This window comes from Drosophila albomicans, chromosome X (genome assembly GCF_009650485.2).
Source record: "Drosophila albomicans strain 15112-1751.03 chromosome X, ASM965048v2, whole genome shotgun sequence".
Classification (NCBI taxonomy): domain Eukaryota; kingdom Metazoa; phylum Arthropoda; class Insecta; order Diptera; family Drosophilidae; genus Drosophila; species Drosophila albomicans.
The window spans coordinates 24,791,216-24,807,007 of NC_047627.2; the positions used below are offsets into that span (position 1 = coordinate 24,791,216).

Sequence of the window (15,792 nt, forward strand, 5' to 3'; positions counted from 1 at the left end):
CGAAATCCGTTGAATAAATCAAAAACATTAAATCAACCATCAACAGTTTTTGTAATATTTTTAAATCTCAGATAATAGACATAGCACCTAATGATATTATCAGGTCTGAAATGAAGCAATAATCCAGTAAAATCGCAGTCACAATGTTACTTCATAGTCATAAAATTACAAAAATAAATAAAAAAAAAATAAGTTAAATTAAAAAAAAAAGTCAAACTTATTTTGTTTGTACTTTGTCACTTACTGCGGAATTCTGTTCGCCTGGTATTTCAGCAATGTACATATATTAAAGTTCCGAGCTATCAAGGTTTACAACATTTTTGTACAGTCCACATAAGACAAGACACATTTAATGAATCCTCCAAGAGATTTAAAATTAATCACCTGCTGCGGAATTCTGTTCTCCTGGTATTTCAGCTATGATTTTGACATGGTTTTAACTATATTAGCATTGTTATTCAAAGCTCAAAATTTCCAAGATTTACTCCAAATTGTATAAGTTTTCTCATGCTACACTTAAATTTACTTGCTGCGGAAGTCTGTTTGCCTGGTATTTCAGCATGGACTCTGGGTTGACTGTAGGTATATTAACAATGTGTATTGAAGTTCTAAATTAGCAAAGAATACAGGATTCCAAATGGTACTAGAAATTCTCATTTAACGCACGTTTATCACTTTCTGCGGGTTGCTGTTCGCCTGGTATTTCAACTAAGATTCTGGAGCAATTGGAACTCAAGAATTTTCAAAGATATTCAGGATTTTGGTAGCCCTTAGAATCATATTTAAGGTTACACAGCTCTTGCTGTGAATTGCTGTTCGCCTAGAGCTATATAAGAAATTGTTATTCAAAGTTCCAAATAAGAAAAAAATATAAGAAATATTTGACGAACACTCTAAGAAATTCAATTTAACGTTCATTCATTTTTAAATTTCCTAATTTCTGCGGAATGCTGTTCGCGTGGTATTTCAGCTGAGATCTATATTACCAATTTTGCGTTCCAAGAATTTCCAAAATATCCACAATTTTTGTAGACCTTAGAAACGAAGTTCTGCAAGTTTTCTCTTGGAATTCAGTAGTCGATTTAAGTTAATCACTGGCCTGGTACTTCAGTTACAATTCTGAAGAAATCGACATTCAAGAATTTCACATTGCCAAGATATTCATTCAGTTTTAAAGTTGTTCGACTTAAAGAACCCCAGATGATCACTATATATACTATAACCACATATCCTTCTATATATGCTGCTTATCCATGTCCCTTAAAGAATACAATTGTGTATTTTGCTGGCATGGGATCTCATCACTTTGTTTTATTCATACTCTCGAAGTATGCACATTATTTATATACATACAATATGTAAATAAGCTGTACAAATCTGTATAATATGTATATAGTATATAAATATAAATGTACTCGTTTTTGTTTATCAAAAAAATGTATCAGCTTTTTTTTTCAGTATCAGTTTCATTCTCATATCATAATTTGTGCTCGATTCTCGAATCAGATTTAAAGTGGCGCATTGTAATAAACAGTATAATATGGATTTATACAACAATACGCGCCTTTGTTCAACAATAATTTAACAATATCTGTGTGTGTGTGTTTTTGTGTTTGGGTGTGTTGAAACCGATATGGAATCAGATCAGAGTGTAATTATGTACTTAAGCTGATTTGTTGCACTCTTTTGTTTGTTTTATTCATTGCACTAAGAATAAGTAACAATAGTCAATAGCTTAGCTTGTTTTGTTAATTGTTGTTTTTTTTTTGTGTTTTGTATACTTTGTTCTATGATTTCACAGTGAACTTAACTATAATCAAGAATTCTTAACAAAAACATATATAAAAAAATAGGAAGGAATAATATATAACAAACAAACAAAAAAAAAATTGGGAAGGAAAGTCACAAAAAAAAAAAATAACCTAAAGTAATTGTTATTGTTCTTTTTGGGGGTTTGTCTCGTTTGTTGCGGTTTTGATAACCGCATTTTATACACATTTACAGTTACAATTACACTTTAAGATTATAGCATTATTTATTACTTGTTAGTTTTAATTTGTAATTTGTAGTTTGTAGTTTGCATATTTCTAATTTAATTCACTGTAAAGAATTTTGGTCGCGCGCGTTTTTCTTTTGTTTTTAATTTTGTTTAGAGCTTCTGCAGCTCCGTGGTGTCGCTGAGATAACGCTGATTGCTCTGCAGGATGCGTGGCGTCCGTTCATTGGAGCAATCCTGCAGGAGTCCCTCCTCATGCTTGTCATTGTCATTCGTGTTGCTGAAGATGCGTGAAATCAGCGAAGTGTTCGATCGCTTGTACGTCAAGCGTTTGCCATTCATCACATCGGGCAGATCGTCGAGGCCGCGGTGCAGCGACAACTTGTCCATCTCCGACTCGGAGCCATGGCGTCGAGCTCGCTCCGCGGCCAATTGCGTCTCATACTCGGCGGTGCGTAACGTTTTCGCTGTCGGTTTGCGATACATCTTCAGCAGCAGCGAGGAGCAAACAACGCTCACCGAACTCGCAGCCATCGCCACTGATGCCATCCACGGCTGGAGCGTGAAACCGAAGGGCGCAAACAATCCGCTGGCCAAAGGAATCCCAAGCAAATTGTACATGCTGGCGAACAGGAAATTGTAGCGTATGCGACGCACAGTGCAACGCGAGAGATCGAGACAGGCGACAACATCGAGAAGATCGTTCCGCATCAGCACAATGTCAGCGGCCTCAGCGGCAACATCTGTTCCAGCCGCAATCGTGATCCCCACATCGGCCTGGGCCAACGCTGGGCTGTCGTTGACGCCATCGCCGACCATCGCGACGCGGATGCCACGCTGCTGGATGCGTTGGATCTTGGCCACCTTATGCGATGGCAGCACCTCGGCGTACACAGTGCGAATGCCCACCTGGCAGGTAAATGCAAATGAACATAGATTAATAAGTGTTGATGGTTAGGTGAAAGTTTGCCCACAAAACTAAAACGGCAGAACTAACTAACGAGTAAGTGATTGTATTGCAAATTAGATTAAATCTGCTGGAGTGGATTAACAAAGAACAGAGTTGCAATTTAAGTGAATTACAATAAACAACAAGTTGGCAGCCCTTAAAAATAATACGGCATAGCCGGCTAGTTGGAGTTGAAGACACCTTTGAATAACCACTAATAACTAGTTGTATTGCAAAATGATTAGTGAACGACAGAGTTGCAAGTTAAGTTAATTACTATAAGAAACAAGTTGACAGTCCACAAAACTAATACGGCATAGCTAACAAGTGGGAGTTGTTCTTGTTGAATAATTGAATTATGTTAAAAGACAACCTAAAAGAGTAGATTTACATAGAATAGAATTTCGAATTGAGTGAATTACTTTAAAAGTCGAGCTGGCAGCCCACAAAAATAATACGACATAGCTGATAACTCTGAGTTGGAAACCTACATTAATAACTAACTAATGAGTGACAGTTTTGTAACCAACAGAGTTACAAATTGAGTGAATTACAATAAGAAACAAGTTGGCAGTCCACAAAACTAATACGGCAAAACTGACAGACTAATACGGCAAAACTGACTGGAGTTAAAGATACACTTAAATACCTCACTAATAAGTGGTAATATTGAAAATTAATTAACAACAGAGTTGCGAACTGAGTTACTATAAGAAACAAGTTGACATCTGCTAAAGTAAAAAGTAGATTATCAAAGAACAGTTACACAGTGAATTACTATAAGAGACAAAGTGGCTGCCCAATTGAATTGAAAAACTACTTTCACAACAAATCAATAAGTTAAAAGTCTTGCAAATTGCATAAATTGTCTTAGGAGATAACTTAAAAAAACTAGATAAATTGAGAAAATTACTTTAAAATCCAAATACGCGGAATAATATTGGAAAGAAGAGTTGGGAATGGGGTGACAAGTTGGCAGTTCACAAAACTCATACTGCACACTTGACAAGAAGGTTGTTATGTTGAATAAATGGTGAATAAAAGTAGCTTTTCTTTTTAAAACAACTGCAACTTTCGAAAACCAAGTTGGCAGCCCACAAACTGAAAACGGTCACATTGAAAACTCATGTAAAACTGAGTAAAATATCTAGTTTAGTGAGGCATACTAACCTCTCTTGCTATGCTCGCTGCAGTGTGTTTGTTGTCGCCCGTTAGCAGCACCACATCGATGCCCATCTTCTTGAGCGTGTAGACAGCGAGATGGGCCTCCGGCTTGACCATGTCGGCGACGGCAAACATGCACACCAGCTGCTCGTTGAGGGCACAGAGCACAGCCGTGTGTCCCTTTTGCTCCTCGCGCGTCATGCAGTCGCTAATCTCGAGCGGCACCTCGATGCCATTGCGTTGCATCCACTCGCGATTCCCGATGAGCACCCGAATCTCGGGACCATCGATCAACGGTTGCTGCTGTTGTTGCTGCTGCTGCTGTAGCTTTTGCTCCTCCTCCAGGGCGCCATCCAAGGCGAGCAGCTGCTGCTCGATGATCTTGTGCGGCAACTGCGGCAGCTGATCGATACTCGCCCCATTGTCGATGGCCACCGCAGTCTGTGGATTCGTGCGCCATTTGTTTTCGTAGTTGATGATCCGCTCCGCGTTGCACGCTTGGCGCAACGCCTGCTCATAGTTGGAGACGGTAGCGCGTATTCCGCATCCCGGCACCGCCTGGAAGTTGTCGCTCTTCCCGAAGCTCGTCTGCACGTTCAGCATGTCCTTCGCAAAGTGCACAATCGCCGAGGCAATCGGATGCTCGCTGTTCTGCTCCGCAGCCCCAATGATGGTGAGAGCCCGTGCCAGGCTGCAGATCTGCGGCGGCACAAAGAGCGTCACCCGGCTGGTCATCGGTGTGCCATGCGTGATGGTGCCCGTCTTGTCGAAGACCACAGTCTTGACCTGTTGGGGAGGAGAGAAAAGAGGTCATTACAGGAGCTTATACAAATTTAAATGCAGTGAAAAATACTTAAGGAGATTAAATAAGTTTTTAAAATATTGTACAAAATATACCATGTAGTACAAAGTATACCATAGAGTACAAAATATACAAATTTAGTACAAAATATACCGTACAGTACCAAATATACCATATAGAACAAATTATACCATACAGTATATTATACAAAATATAGCATAGAGTAGAAAATATACTATATAGAACAAAATATACCATATTGTCAGCCAAAGCAACTAAATCCCGTTTGCAGGATGCTTTTTCGTCATACAAAATTATTCCTTAAATATATGTATATATACTACATGGGATCAGAGATGCTTCTTTCTGCCTGTTACATACATTTCGTGCAGGCGAATATCATGCAGTTATAATATCATTCTATCTATGAGTAGTGGGTATATATAGTATAAAAAACATACTAAAACTTCTATTTGCAATGTAGTTTTCAAAATTAAAATAAACTCTCATTACAAATGTTCATTAAACTTAAACTAAAACAAGAAATTTTCAAAAATTCAAAGAAAACTTTTGAAATCTTGAGTTTGTAATTATATAATTTCATGAAATTTAAACTAATACAAAGAAAATGGTCTTTAAATTTCAACTAAAAAAGGAAATGTTTTTTAAATTTAAAGACAACTTTCGAAATGTTAATTTTGTAATTTTAAAATTACATTAAATTTGAAAAAAACGTTCGAATAATTTAAACACAAGATCCAAATTTTCAACTTCACTAAAAAATACAACTCTGTGCTACACTGGCGTCCATAATAGTTGTCAGAGTACCGTCGAAACTTACCTTGTGGGCATTTTCCAGGGCGGTGGCACCTTTGACCAGCACTCCATTAGTTGCCCCCGTGCCAGTGGCCACCATGACGGCGGTGGGCGTGGCCAGACCCAAGGCACAGGGACAGGCAATGGCGAGCACACTGAGGGCACACTTGAAGGCATAGCTAATGACAATGGTGTTGCGATCCATGTGCATCTTATGCTCCATGGCCACGGGCACAAGATCCGGATTGACAAAGCCCGCAATGATCCAGCCAATCAGCGTGACACTCGAGATGGCGACCACGAAGGGCACAAAGTAGCCGGCAATGCGATCCGCAAGCTGTTGGATGGGAGCCTTCGAGGTCTGAGCCTCCTCGACGAGACGGACAATCTGGGCGAGAGTTGTGTTCTCGCCGGTGTGCGTTGCCTCGACGAGGAGCACGCCGTTGCGATTGATGGAACCACCAATGACGACGGCGCCTTTGCGCTTTGCCACCGGCATCGATTCGCCGGTGATGAGCGATTCATCGCAACTGGAATGACCGTAGAGGACTTTGCCATCCACTGGCACCTTGGCGCCTGGGATCACCTTGAGGATGTCGCCACGTTGCACATAATCCACCGAGATGATCTTCTCACTGATGATGTCAAAGTCCGGCGAGATTTCCACCAACAAGGCATCGGCTGCCTTCAGTGAGAGAAGCTTTGACAGCGCTTCCGATGTCTTGCCCTTGGCAATGTGCTCCAGCCAACGTCCCAGCGAGATGAAGATCAACAGCATCGGTGGCGTATCGAAGAACGTCAACGGTGAACTGTTCTGCTCCATGAGCACAGCTGCGATGACCACGGCGACGGAGTAAACATACGAAATGGTGGTGACCATGGAGATGAGAACGTCCATGTTGGTGGTGCCATGCTTGATGGCGCGATACGATTGCACATAGAAGTGATAGCCGCCAAAGAATTGCACCGGTGTCGAGAGTAGGAACATCACCAGATTCTCCATCGAGAGTCCGGGAACGAGGCAACACATATTCGCGTGTCCCTTGTCGCTCATCTCAAGCATGAAGTAGATCATGGCCACCATGCAGGGGCCACCGAAGATGAGCGAGACGAGGAAGGCGTTGCGCCACTTACGTATCTCCTCCTTGTGCTCCAGATAGTTGTGGGCCATCTTGTCCCTGCCGCTGAGCAGCTTCGCCTGGAATCCCAGCGCCTCGATGGCCTCGCAGATGCTCCGTGGTCCCGTCTCCTCCGTGATGTACCGGAATTTGCCTGTAGAGAAGAGAAGAAGAGAAAGTTGCAGTATTAATAAAAGCAGCAAGTATGTAGTACACTGGCACACTGGTGTCCATAATAAGTGGCATGCTGTGCGCAGAGTCACGTGCCACAAGTGAAACTCAAACTTGAGATCGAAACTTGCTGATAACAGAAAAGAAACGACTTCTTTTTGAGTTTTATAACCGGTAAATAGAACGTTAAAGAGGCTATGCTAATTCATAGGAAGTCAAAACATTCTTAAGGTAATGTAAGGTAAAATCTAAGGGATAAAAAACATATTTCCACCGAAGAGCCTCTATTAAGAATCATTATATACACTTTTGTCTCGAAGATTTGTTTAGTATAGTATTTTTCAATTTTAAAGGTAGGCCATGAGCACTGCTATTTCAAAGTACACATCTGTAATTTCTGGATTAATATTATTCTCCCACTAAGATTTTTTTTAATCTATAATTTAAGCAATTCTATTATGCAATTTAGCCTAATTACAAAGCGAATATAATAAATGAAGTGATTTATTTATTTATGTTTTTCCTCTAATCTTTCGTACATTGTTTTTTTTTTTAATTAATCAGTTTTCAAATTGTTTGTTTTAAAAATTTGTTTTAAGCTGCTGATTGATTGATTGATTGATGCGACACCTCAAATTCAGCTAATATAATAAATGAAGTGATTTTTTTACTCATGTTTCTCTTAAAAAATTATGTGCCTTACATTTCTTTTCTTTAATTCAACAAGTTTTCAAATGGTTTGCTTTAAAGATTTGTTTTAAGTTACTGATTAATTGATTGATTGATGCCACAGTTGAGTTAACTTTTTATGCGACGCCTTAAATTAAGCTTAATCTAATCTGCACCGGACAAAAGCTCTCTCAGTGCTTTAATCACAGCCCGAAAGTTGATTAAACTTATCAGGAAAATTGGGCTAAACTTATTTGCCACAAATGTTTGTGGAATAAGTGAAAACGTGAAAATAATTACGAGCTGTAAATGTTAGTTGGAGTCGAAAGAACAGATTAGATTAGCCAAACATATGTCGTGTATACAGACTTCGAGACAAACTAGATTAAAAATGGTTGTTCACAACTCATAAAAAGGGGGAATTAGCGGCGACTTGTTCTGGAATATGAATAATTAATTTCATCATTTGAATAGAGATGACTAAAGCGAGAACTATTTTTGTATTCAAACTTTCTAGTTATGAAATAAATATAATACAATTTGAAATGCCTTTGCCTTATAATAAATTAAAACAATAAAAGTGATAAACAAATATTGCTGCTGATTGCCAGAGATTAATAACATACATATTATTGCACATGGCTATTGAGATTATTGCTGAGCGATTTCATCACTCAGCCAACACTGTAGTGTTATCATTTTTATGGCCACGCCTGTACGCACAAGTCTGTTAAGCTTTTATTTTTGCCTCGAGTCTGGCAAATGGAATTGGAGCGCATAAGCGCGTAAGTATTTTAGCTGGCTTTCAGCTATTTTTAATTTCTTTCACTCTATTTTTTTTTCTTCGTTCCTTGTTCGTTATTTATTGCGCTACGAGACCGGTTCCATTTCGATTGCAAACTGGAGCTGCCGGTTGCCAACCGACTTCCCTCCCCCACCGCCCCCTTCTCTAACTGCCATCGTCTGGACCGACGAAACTGCATGCAAAACGCAAAGTTCGTTAATGACACAGCTCAAATTTCAATTGCAATGAGCTTACAACGGCACTGCGTGTGTGATCATGTGTGCGTGCGTACGTGCGTGTGTTTGTTTGCGTGTGTGTGTGTGGGCTGTTGAACTTGACGCCGCCAAAAGCCCAGAAGCTTTGCCTAGTTTGCATTGCAGTGCTTCTTCTTCTCGATGTTGCTTTCTGTTGTTGTTGTAACTTATCGATAAGATACGTGAGCATTGTTCTTGTTGTATTCAACATTGTTGTGACTGTCATTTTGGTTGTCATCGATGTTATGTGAACGGCATTGTAGCCTTTGATTAACATGTTCCCCCAGCCAAGCCAGGCAACCAACCAGCCAAAAATATGAAAGAAACTTGAAGCATTTTCAGGGGCATTCGCCGTTAGTTGGTTAGTTAGTTACCACGCCCAGAGTTGAATGACTCGACGATAAATTATCGTCTTATCTAGATAAGCACACACATACACTCACATACAATACACTCATTACTGTAGTTAGTTGTGACAACTATTTATCTGCTCTAACAAGAATGTTATTTGCGTGTCGTTGCATTGCCGATAAGAAGAGCAGAAAATTACCAGCTAATTTGCAAGTGTTCAAAAAGGGGCGAAGAGCGATAGAGAGGAAGAGAGAATGAAAAAGATTCCCCAGAAAGCAATTAAAGTGCGCTGAATCACAACAGCAGCGAATGCGAAGATGATAATAGAGAAGAGTGATGAATAGCAAACTTTCGTTGCATTGAACGGGTCATCGATCGTGGCTGCTGAGTGAGATGGCAATGGCGATGGGGCTGCCAACTTGTTTTGAAGAGAGTCTGCTTCGCCTACGCTGATGCAGAGAGCGACCCCAATTAATTGCTTCGACTGAATCACTGCAGTTGATAGCAGCACTTTAATCACGAACTAAATGAAGTTAATTACGAGATGCGAACTTTTCACAAAATTGAACTTGAATTTTTATCGAAGCTACACTCTTCTTTTTCAATTTAATGACGATTTAAATAAACAGAAACTGCAACGATTCAATTTATTAAAAAATAAAGAATAAAAAGGATTTCTGATATAACTTTATCATAATTAGAAAATAAATGCTTTTAAGGGTTGTTAAATAGGATTTTCGATATAGCACTTTTTTCATTAATAGAAAAGAATTGATTTTAAGCGTTATTTAAATACAATACACAACTTGTATTATAAAAATCGAATAAACTAAAACTTGAATAAGTAATGTTTAACAGTTAAAGAAACATTTAAATTCTATAATTATTTTAGAATTTATTCTTTATTCAAGAAAACAAAAGTTTATAATAGAAATTAATTCTTTCTGAAATTTATTCCTAATTTAAGTAAGAAACCAAAAGTTAAAACTCAAGGCCCCAGCAGCTAGTAATCTCTTTTCTATTAAATGTAGTATTAAATACTAGATTTAATATAATACAAAAAAAATAAAACTCAAAATTAATCCTTTTTCAGGATACTCCATAAATAAAGTATGTGAAATTTTCGCACCATTGCTTGATATTTTGTCTGCAATCAAGTTTTGCAACTTTCTAGAAATTGATAATGAGTAACGGAAGTTAAACAATTTGGCTGTCAAACAACATTTCCGCAAAATGTTAAACTTGGTCGTGTGCAAAATGTACAATGAAATATTGAAGCACGGGGAGGAGGATTAACACATTAGCTGGACGATCGAGCACAATATTGAACGTTAATTATAATTATCACCAAATCGACATGCGGCGATGACGATGATGACGACAACGATCGATCGATCGATTCTTCTCCATTCCAGATAAAAGCGAGTTTTGTGTGTGTGTGTGTGTGTGTGTTTTAGTTTTTACACCCACAATTTCAATAGGTCTGCCCCTAGTTATTATTTTTGTTGTTGATTGCATCTTATCGCATTCGATTCGTTTTCATTTTTAGAACATTTTTGCATTGCTGTAGCTGCTACTGTTAGTTGTACTTCCCAACTCAAGAGGCAACGTCAACGTCAGCGTCACTTATCTGATAAGCATCGCAAGCGTAGAAGAAAACATATGTTACTTTCAACTTCGAACAAGTTTTTTTTTGCTTTCTGCGAAGTTTCGTGATTTCCCTTCCAACTGGCCATGAAAACAACAGTTTTTCAAAGGCTCAACAACTTTACAATTAATCAACAAAAAATTTACATGACTTGCTAATGAACTTTGATAAGAAAAATGTACAAGAAACAATGAATGGAATTCATTTCTCATACTGCAAACTCTATAGTATTTTGTTTATTTCTCGAAGGAAATAAGAAATTTATAAATTAGATTTAACAAACATCTGTATTAACATCTTCGCTTTATATTCTGAAAATTTCAGAGCAAAAAGAACCTTAACAATCAATTGAATACTGCCAAGTGGATGGAATTCATTTCTCCTTAGTATTTTGTTTATTTCTCGAAGGAGATCCATATAAACAATGAATGAAATTATGAGAAATTTATAAATTACATTTAGCAGACATCTGTGTTAACATCTTGGCTTTACATTCTGAAAATTTCAAAGCAATTGTTCAGCCCTACCCGAAGGTATATTAAATTATTAACCGAGTGGCAGGCGAAATGAAAGTACAAACAGTATCTATGACAGCTCTCTGCTGTCAGTTGGTATGAACACAAAAAGCAAACCAGTTTGATTGCAATAATTATTATATATCTGTGGACGTGATTAAAAACAATCGAAAATGGCGGAACTGGTCGCTTATTTTTTTTTTTTTTGGGGCAACGAGTGAATGTGCTTTTGTTTTGTGGCAACAACAAGAACTCTAGCCTCGACTTCGTATGATGGATTTTTATTGAGATCATGATCTTGCATAATACTTTGCTACAAATATAAATAGCATATGTCTGTTTTCAGTTCAGGGTGTTCGAATAGATGAAAGAGCTTAAGCGGAAATCTGCGACAAGCGCCAGAGATTGAGATTGAAGTGAAGGTGAATGTAAATGTTGCGCATGCGCAACGAAGCAAAGCGCAAAAAGAGACCCGAACAAAAAAATATATTAAAAAACTGCTTAAGGAGCGAAAGAGAGAGAGAGAGTGAGACTCTTTCACTTTCTGCTTCAAACATGAGCTGCACTTTGGGGGGCAGCATTCGTGTTGAAGGCTTTAGAAAACGTTGCATGATCGCTACACTTTTTTGTGTTAAAAAATTGAAATTGTAAGCGAACTGTAACTGTTGTTATACCCGATACCCATAGGATAGAAGGGTATTATAACGTTGTGCCTCTATGAAATGTATGTAATAGGCAGGCGGTGGTATCTCTGACCCCATAAAGTATATATATTATTGATCAGCTATCAAGCAATACTTTTGTATAGGCAAAAACGCTTACTTACTACGGGACTTAGTAGCTTTGCCTGACAATTTGGTATATTTTATACTCTATGGTATATTTTGAATGTAGTACTATATAAAAGTATCAAAGATAGCCTTGAATGTAGTAATATGTCACTTAACATAATATATAGCTTTCGATATATTTTGTACAATTCGGTATATTTTAAATGTATCGATATACTAATCAATATGTCAATATACTAAATATAGTCTTTGGTATATTTCGTACTCTATTTGAATGGTAGTATATCAATATACCAAAAGAATATAGCCTTTGGTATATTACAGTATTTTTTCGGTATATCAATTTGGTATATTTTAGAATTAACACCGAACTGTCTTGATTTTATTCAAAATAAGAAGCGGGTATCTCACAGTCGAGCATACTAAACTGTAGCTTTCCTATTTGTTGTATCTGTATCCGTGCCTCAAGTTGTGGTGCCACAATCTCCAATCAAAAGGCAAACGAAATGAAACAAAACAAAACAAAGGCGAACCTCGAACGAATATTTGCACATATGTGATCCCCATCAAGAGAGCGAGAGAGAAAGAGAAAGAGCACACAATCGAACCTAGTTCGCCTTTGTTTGGCATATGACTCAAAACTATTCACATTGAATGCAAAGCTAAATGATTTTGATACGCTTTTCCTACAATTGCTCAGTTAAGAACTCTGCATCCAGAATATTATTGAATGTTTTTCTCGCCCTCCCTCAGAGAGGTTTAGTAACCCAGATAATACTTAAGGTTCGTCTGTAAGTGTGTGTGTATCTGAGAAATATTTAATCGCAATCTCTTTGCTCTATTGTATTGTTGTTATTCTTGAGCCATTGCCCCCTCCATTCTTATCTAGCAAGCATAAAACTACACAAACAAAGTTTAACTTAATACAAAATAGAAAAAAGCACTCTCTCTCTCTCTCTTTCTCTGTTGAAAAGGGATTTTAGTTCTAGATGTTTACTTTAATGACAACAGCTGCATGAATATATAGAACAAAATATATATTTGCGATCAATTATTACGACACAGTTTAGCTGCAGCTGCTCGCTTCACTTTGAACAATGCAAATATTGACATCTTGCTGAAATAAACAGCGCAAAAAGCAGACGTCGCATTGATTATGAAACTGGATATTCAACATTGTGAAATTCCATAATATTAAAAAAAAACAAAAAGACACAGCGCAATGAGCGTGAGAAATGCGAGAACGCTTCAAATGCAAACATGTTTTTATTAGAGCAATTATTTAGCACCTAGTATCTTGCACCTTCTAAATAGCACGTTGATCGGTTATAATAAATATACTTTTGATATCCTCCTTCATTTACTACTTGAACCCGCATAAAGGGTCGAGCAAAGTTAAAACTCTAAGGATCTAAGGTAAACTAACGATCCATTTAAAAGGGTCTCAGAAAGTCAATGCTCACTTGAATCTTTATATAGTATATTAGTTTTTTAATTTCAACTAAAACATTTACTCCTTAAATGCCAATAAAAGGCTAAGTAAAGACAAAACTCACTCACACTTAAAGGGTCTTAGGCAAACTTGAACAGCTTATCTCCATTTAAAAGGGTCTAACAAAGTTAATGCTCACTTCTAAATTTTGTTTAATGCAATACGTTCATTGTTTATCCTTTCTCTATCTCAACTAAAACATTTACTTCTTAACACACTTTAAAGGGTCTTGAACAGTTGAAACTTGTAGCAAACTTTACTACTAATCTTCATTTGAAAGTCAATGTTCACTTGAAACTTTTGTTTAATGCAAATTGCAACTAAGAGATATTCACTTCCCTTACATTCACTATCTCAACTACTTATTCATGGTACACTACATAGTAAAAGGGTCTAGCCCAGTCAACACTTACCCCGCTTGGTGAGCAGCGTGACGGATGATGCGGTGACGCCGCGCAGCTTGAGCACATGCGTCTCGATCTTGTGGACACAGGAGGCGCAGGTCATGCCCGTGATTTCGAGTTCCACCTCGGCCTCGCCGTTGTCGGGCTCATGGATGAGCTCCGTGGGAAAGCCGAGCTCAGTGATGGATTTCGCAATGTTCTCCGCAGTCAAGACATTCGCATTGTACTTGACCTCCGCCTTGGCAGCGAGCAGAGCCACCAGAATGCTGTCGAGACCGTAGATCTTCTTGCAGTGCTTCTCAATGGCGGCCACACAGCTGGCACAGGTCATGCCGCGTATGTGGAGGAAGCACTTGGTCAGCAGCTCCTGTTCAATGGGCACCAAGGTGGCATTGCCATTCACCTGTTGCCTGACTGGCGAAGGCTTCTTCTCTGGCACAGGCGACGGTGACGACTTTGGTGAGGCAGTTGTGGTTGCTGAGGTGGTGGTTGTTGTGGACAGTTGTGCGGGATCTGTGGCAACGCTAGCATCGAAGCCCATGTCATCGATCATCTCGGCAATCTGGGCAGCCGTCAACTCCTCCGGATTGTAGCGCACTCGAGCATTCTTCTCCGCCAGCTGCACCTCGATGTGCTGAATGGCCGGATTTATGTTGCCAATGTGTCCCTCGATGTTGCGCACACACGACTGACATGTCATGCCCAGGACACGTATGTTCGTTGTGCTGCTGGGCGTGCTCAGCTCCGGCTGATAGCTGCAATCGAAGCCCATTTCATCGACTTCGTGTGCGATGCGGGCGGCGGTAATTACGCTGGTGTCGTAGTCAAAGTAGCCGGCGTGCTCCGATAATTCAACGCGCACTTTCAGCACACCGGGTTTCTCTCCGAGATTGCTCTCAATGTTGCGCACACACGACTGGCAAGTCATGCCCTCAATGGGCAGACGCACTGAGGCAACGGCAACAGGCGGTTGCCATTGTTCCGATACTTCAGACATCGATAACGATTGCATTGTTGTTGCTGCGTCGGCTGCTGCTCCTGTTGGCATCGATAACGATTGCGTCGGATGAATCAGATGGTCTGCGCCTTGAGCGGGGGCAGCGGGCGCATTTTTCGCATTCACGATTTGCTCGTCATTCATTTTACATTTGCATTTCACGCATTTGTTGCTGCTGTCGTTGTTTTGGTTGATGTTTATGGTGCACTAATTAGAAGTTCTCTTTCCAATTTGAATTCGATTCAATTTATCAGCAGCGACTTGTGGACGTCTGTGTGTGTGTGAGTGCATGCATCCGTGTAAATGTATGTGTGTATGAGTGCGTGCACTGGCTCATGTAGAAAAACAAAAAACCTTATAAAAATGCCGAAATAATTTTGTTACTTGTGTGAGTGTGCGTGAGTTGTCGCTGCGTATGTGTGTATGTGGATTATCGTAACTTTGGCTAATTGCAACACAATAAATTTTTATATTTGTTCCCTCTCTCTCTCACTTGCTCTCCTTAGTGCTCTGATTTCATTCAACTTTTTTTTTTTGCTTTCACTTGACCCGAGCTTATTTGCAAATTGCGTTTGATCACCACTTTTTATGACTACTCCAACATCCGGATCGGTTTACTCTTAAATTTTGTCAATTTTCCGCACGAAACGAATGTTTTGATTTCTAATTAATGCGCACAGCTGCTGAAGCGCCCCAACATCGCGTACCGTGTGAATTCAGACTTATTGTTTCTTTAAACAGCTTTCAATAAAGCTCTTTTACTTAACACCTGTGTTGGAGTGTGACCACAAGTTAAATTTCCAATATACGCCGAAAAATACTGTAAAAGCACTTTTGATAGTTTTCAGTATTTGTATACCACAAAGTATAT

At 39.0% G+C, this 15,792-nt stretch overlaps 1 protein-coding gene across 1 annotated transcript; it reads right to left on the bottom strand.

Annotated features, from left to right (window-relative positions):
* Positions 1 to 1,752: 1,752 nt before the first annotated feature.
* Positions 1,753 to 15,668, bottom strand: LOC117578052 (copper-transporting ATPase 1). The gene is made up of 4 exons (XM_034263176.2): positions 13,934 to 15,668; positions 5,753 to 6,999; positions 4,116 to 4,895; positions 1,753 to 2,905 (listed from the first exon to the last, which is right to left on the bottom strand). Exons 1-4 carry the CDS (start codon positions 15,063 to 15,065, stop codon positions 2,150 to 2,152), a joined length of 3,915 nt encoding a protein of 1,304 aa, XP_034119067.1. The 5' UTR covers positions 15,066 to 15,668; the 3' UTR covers positions 1,753 to 2,149.
* Between the last annotated feature and the right edge of the window lie 124 nt (positions 15,669 to 15,792).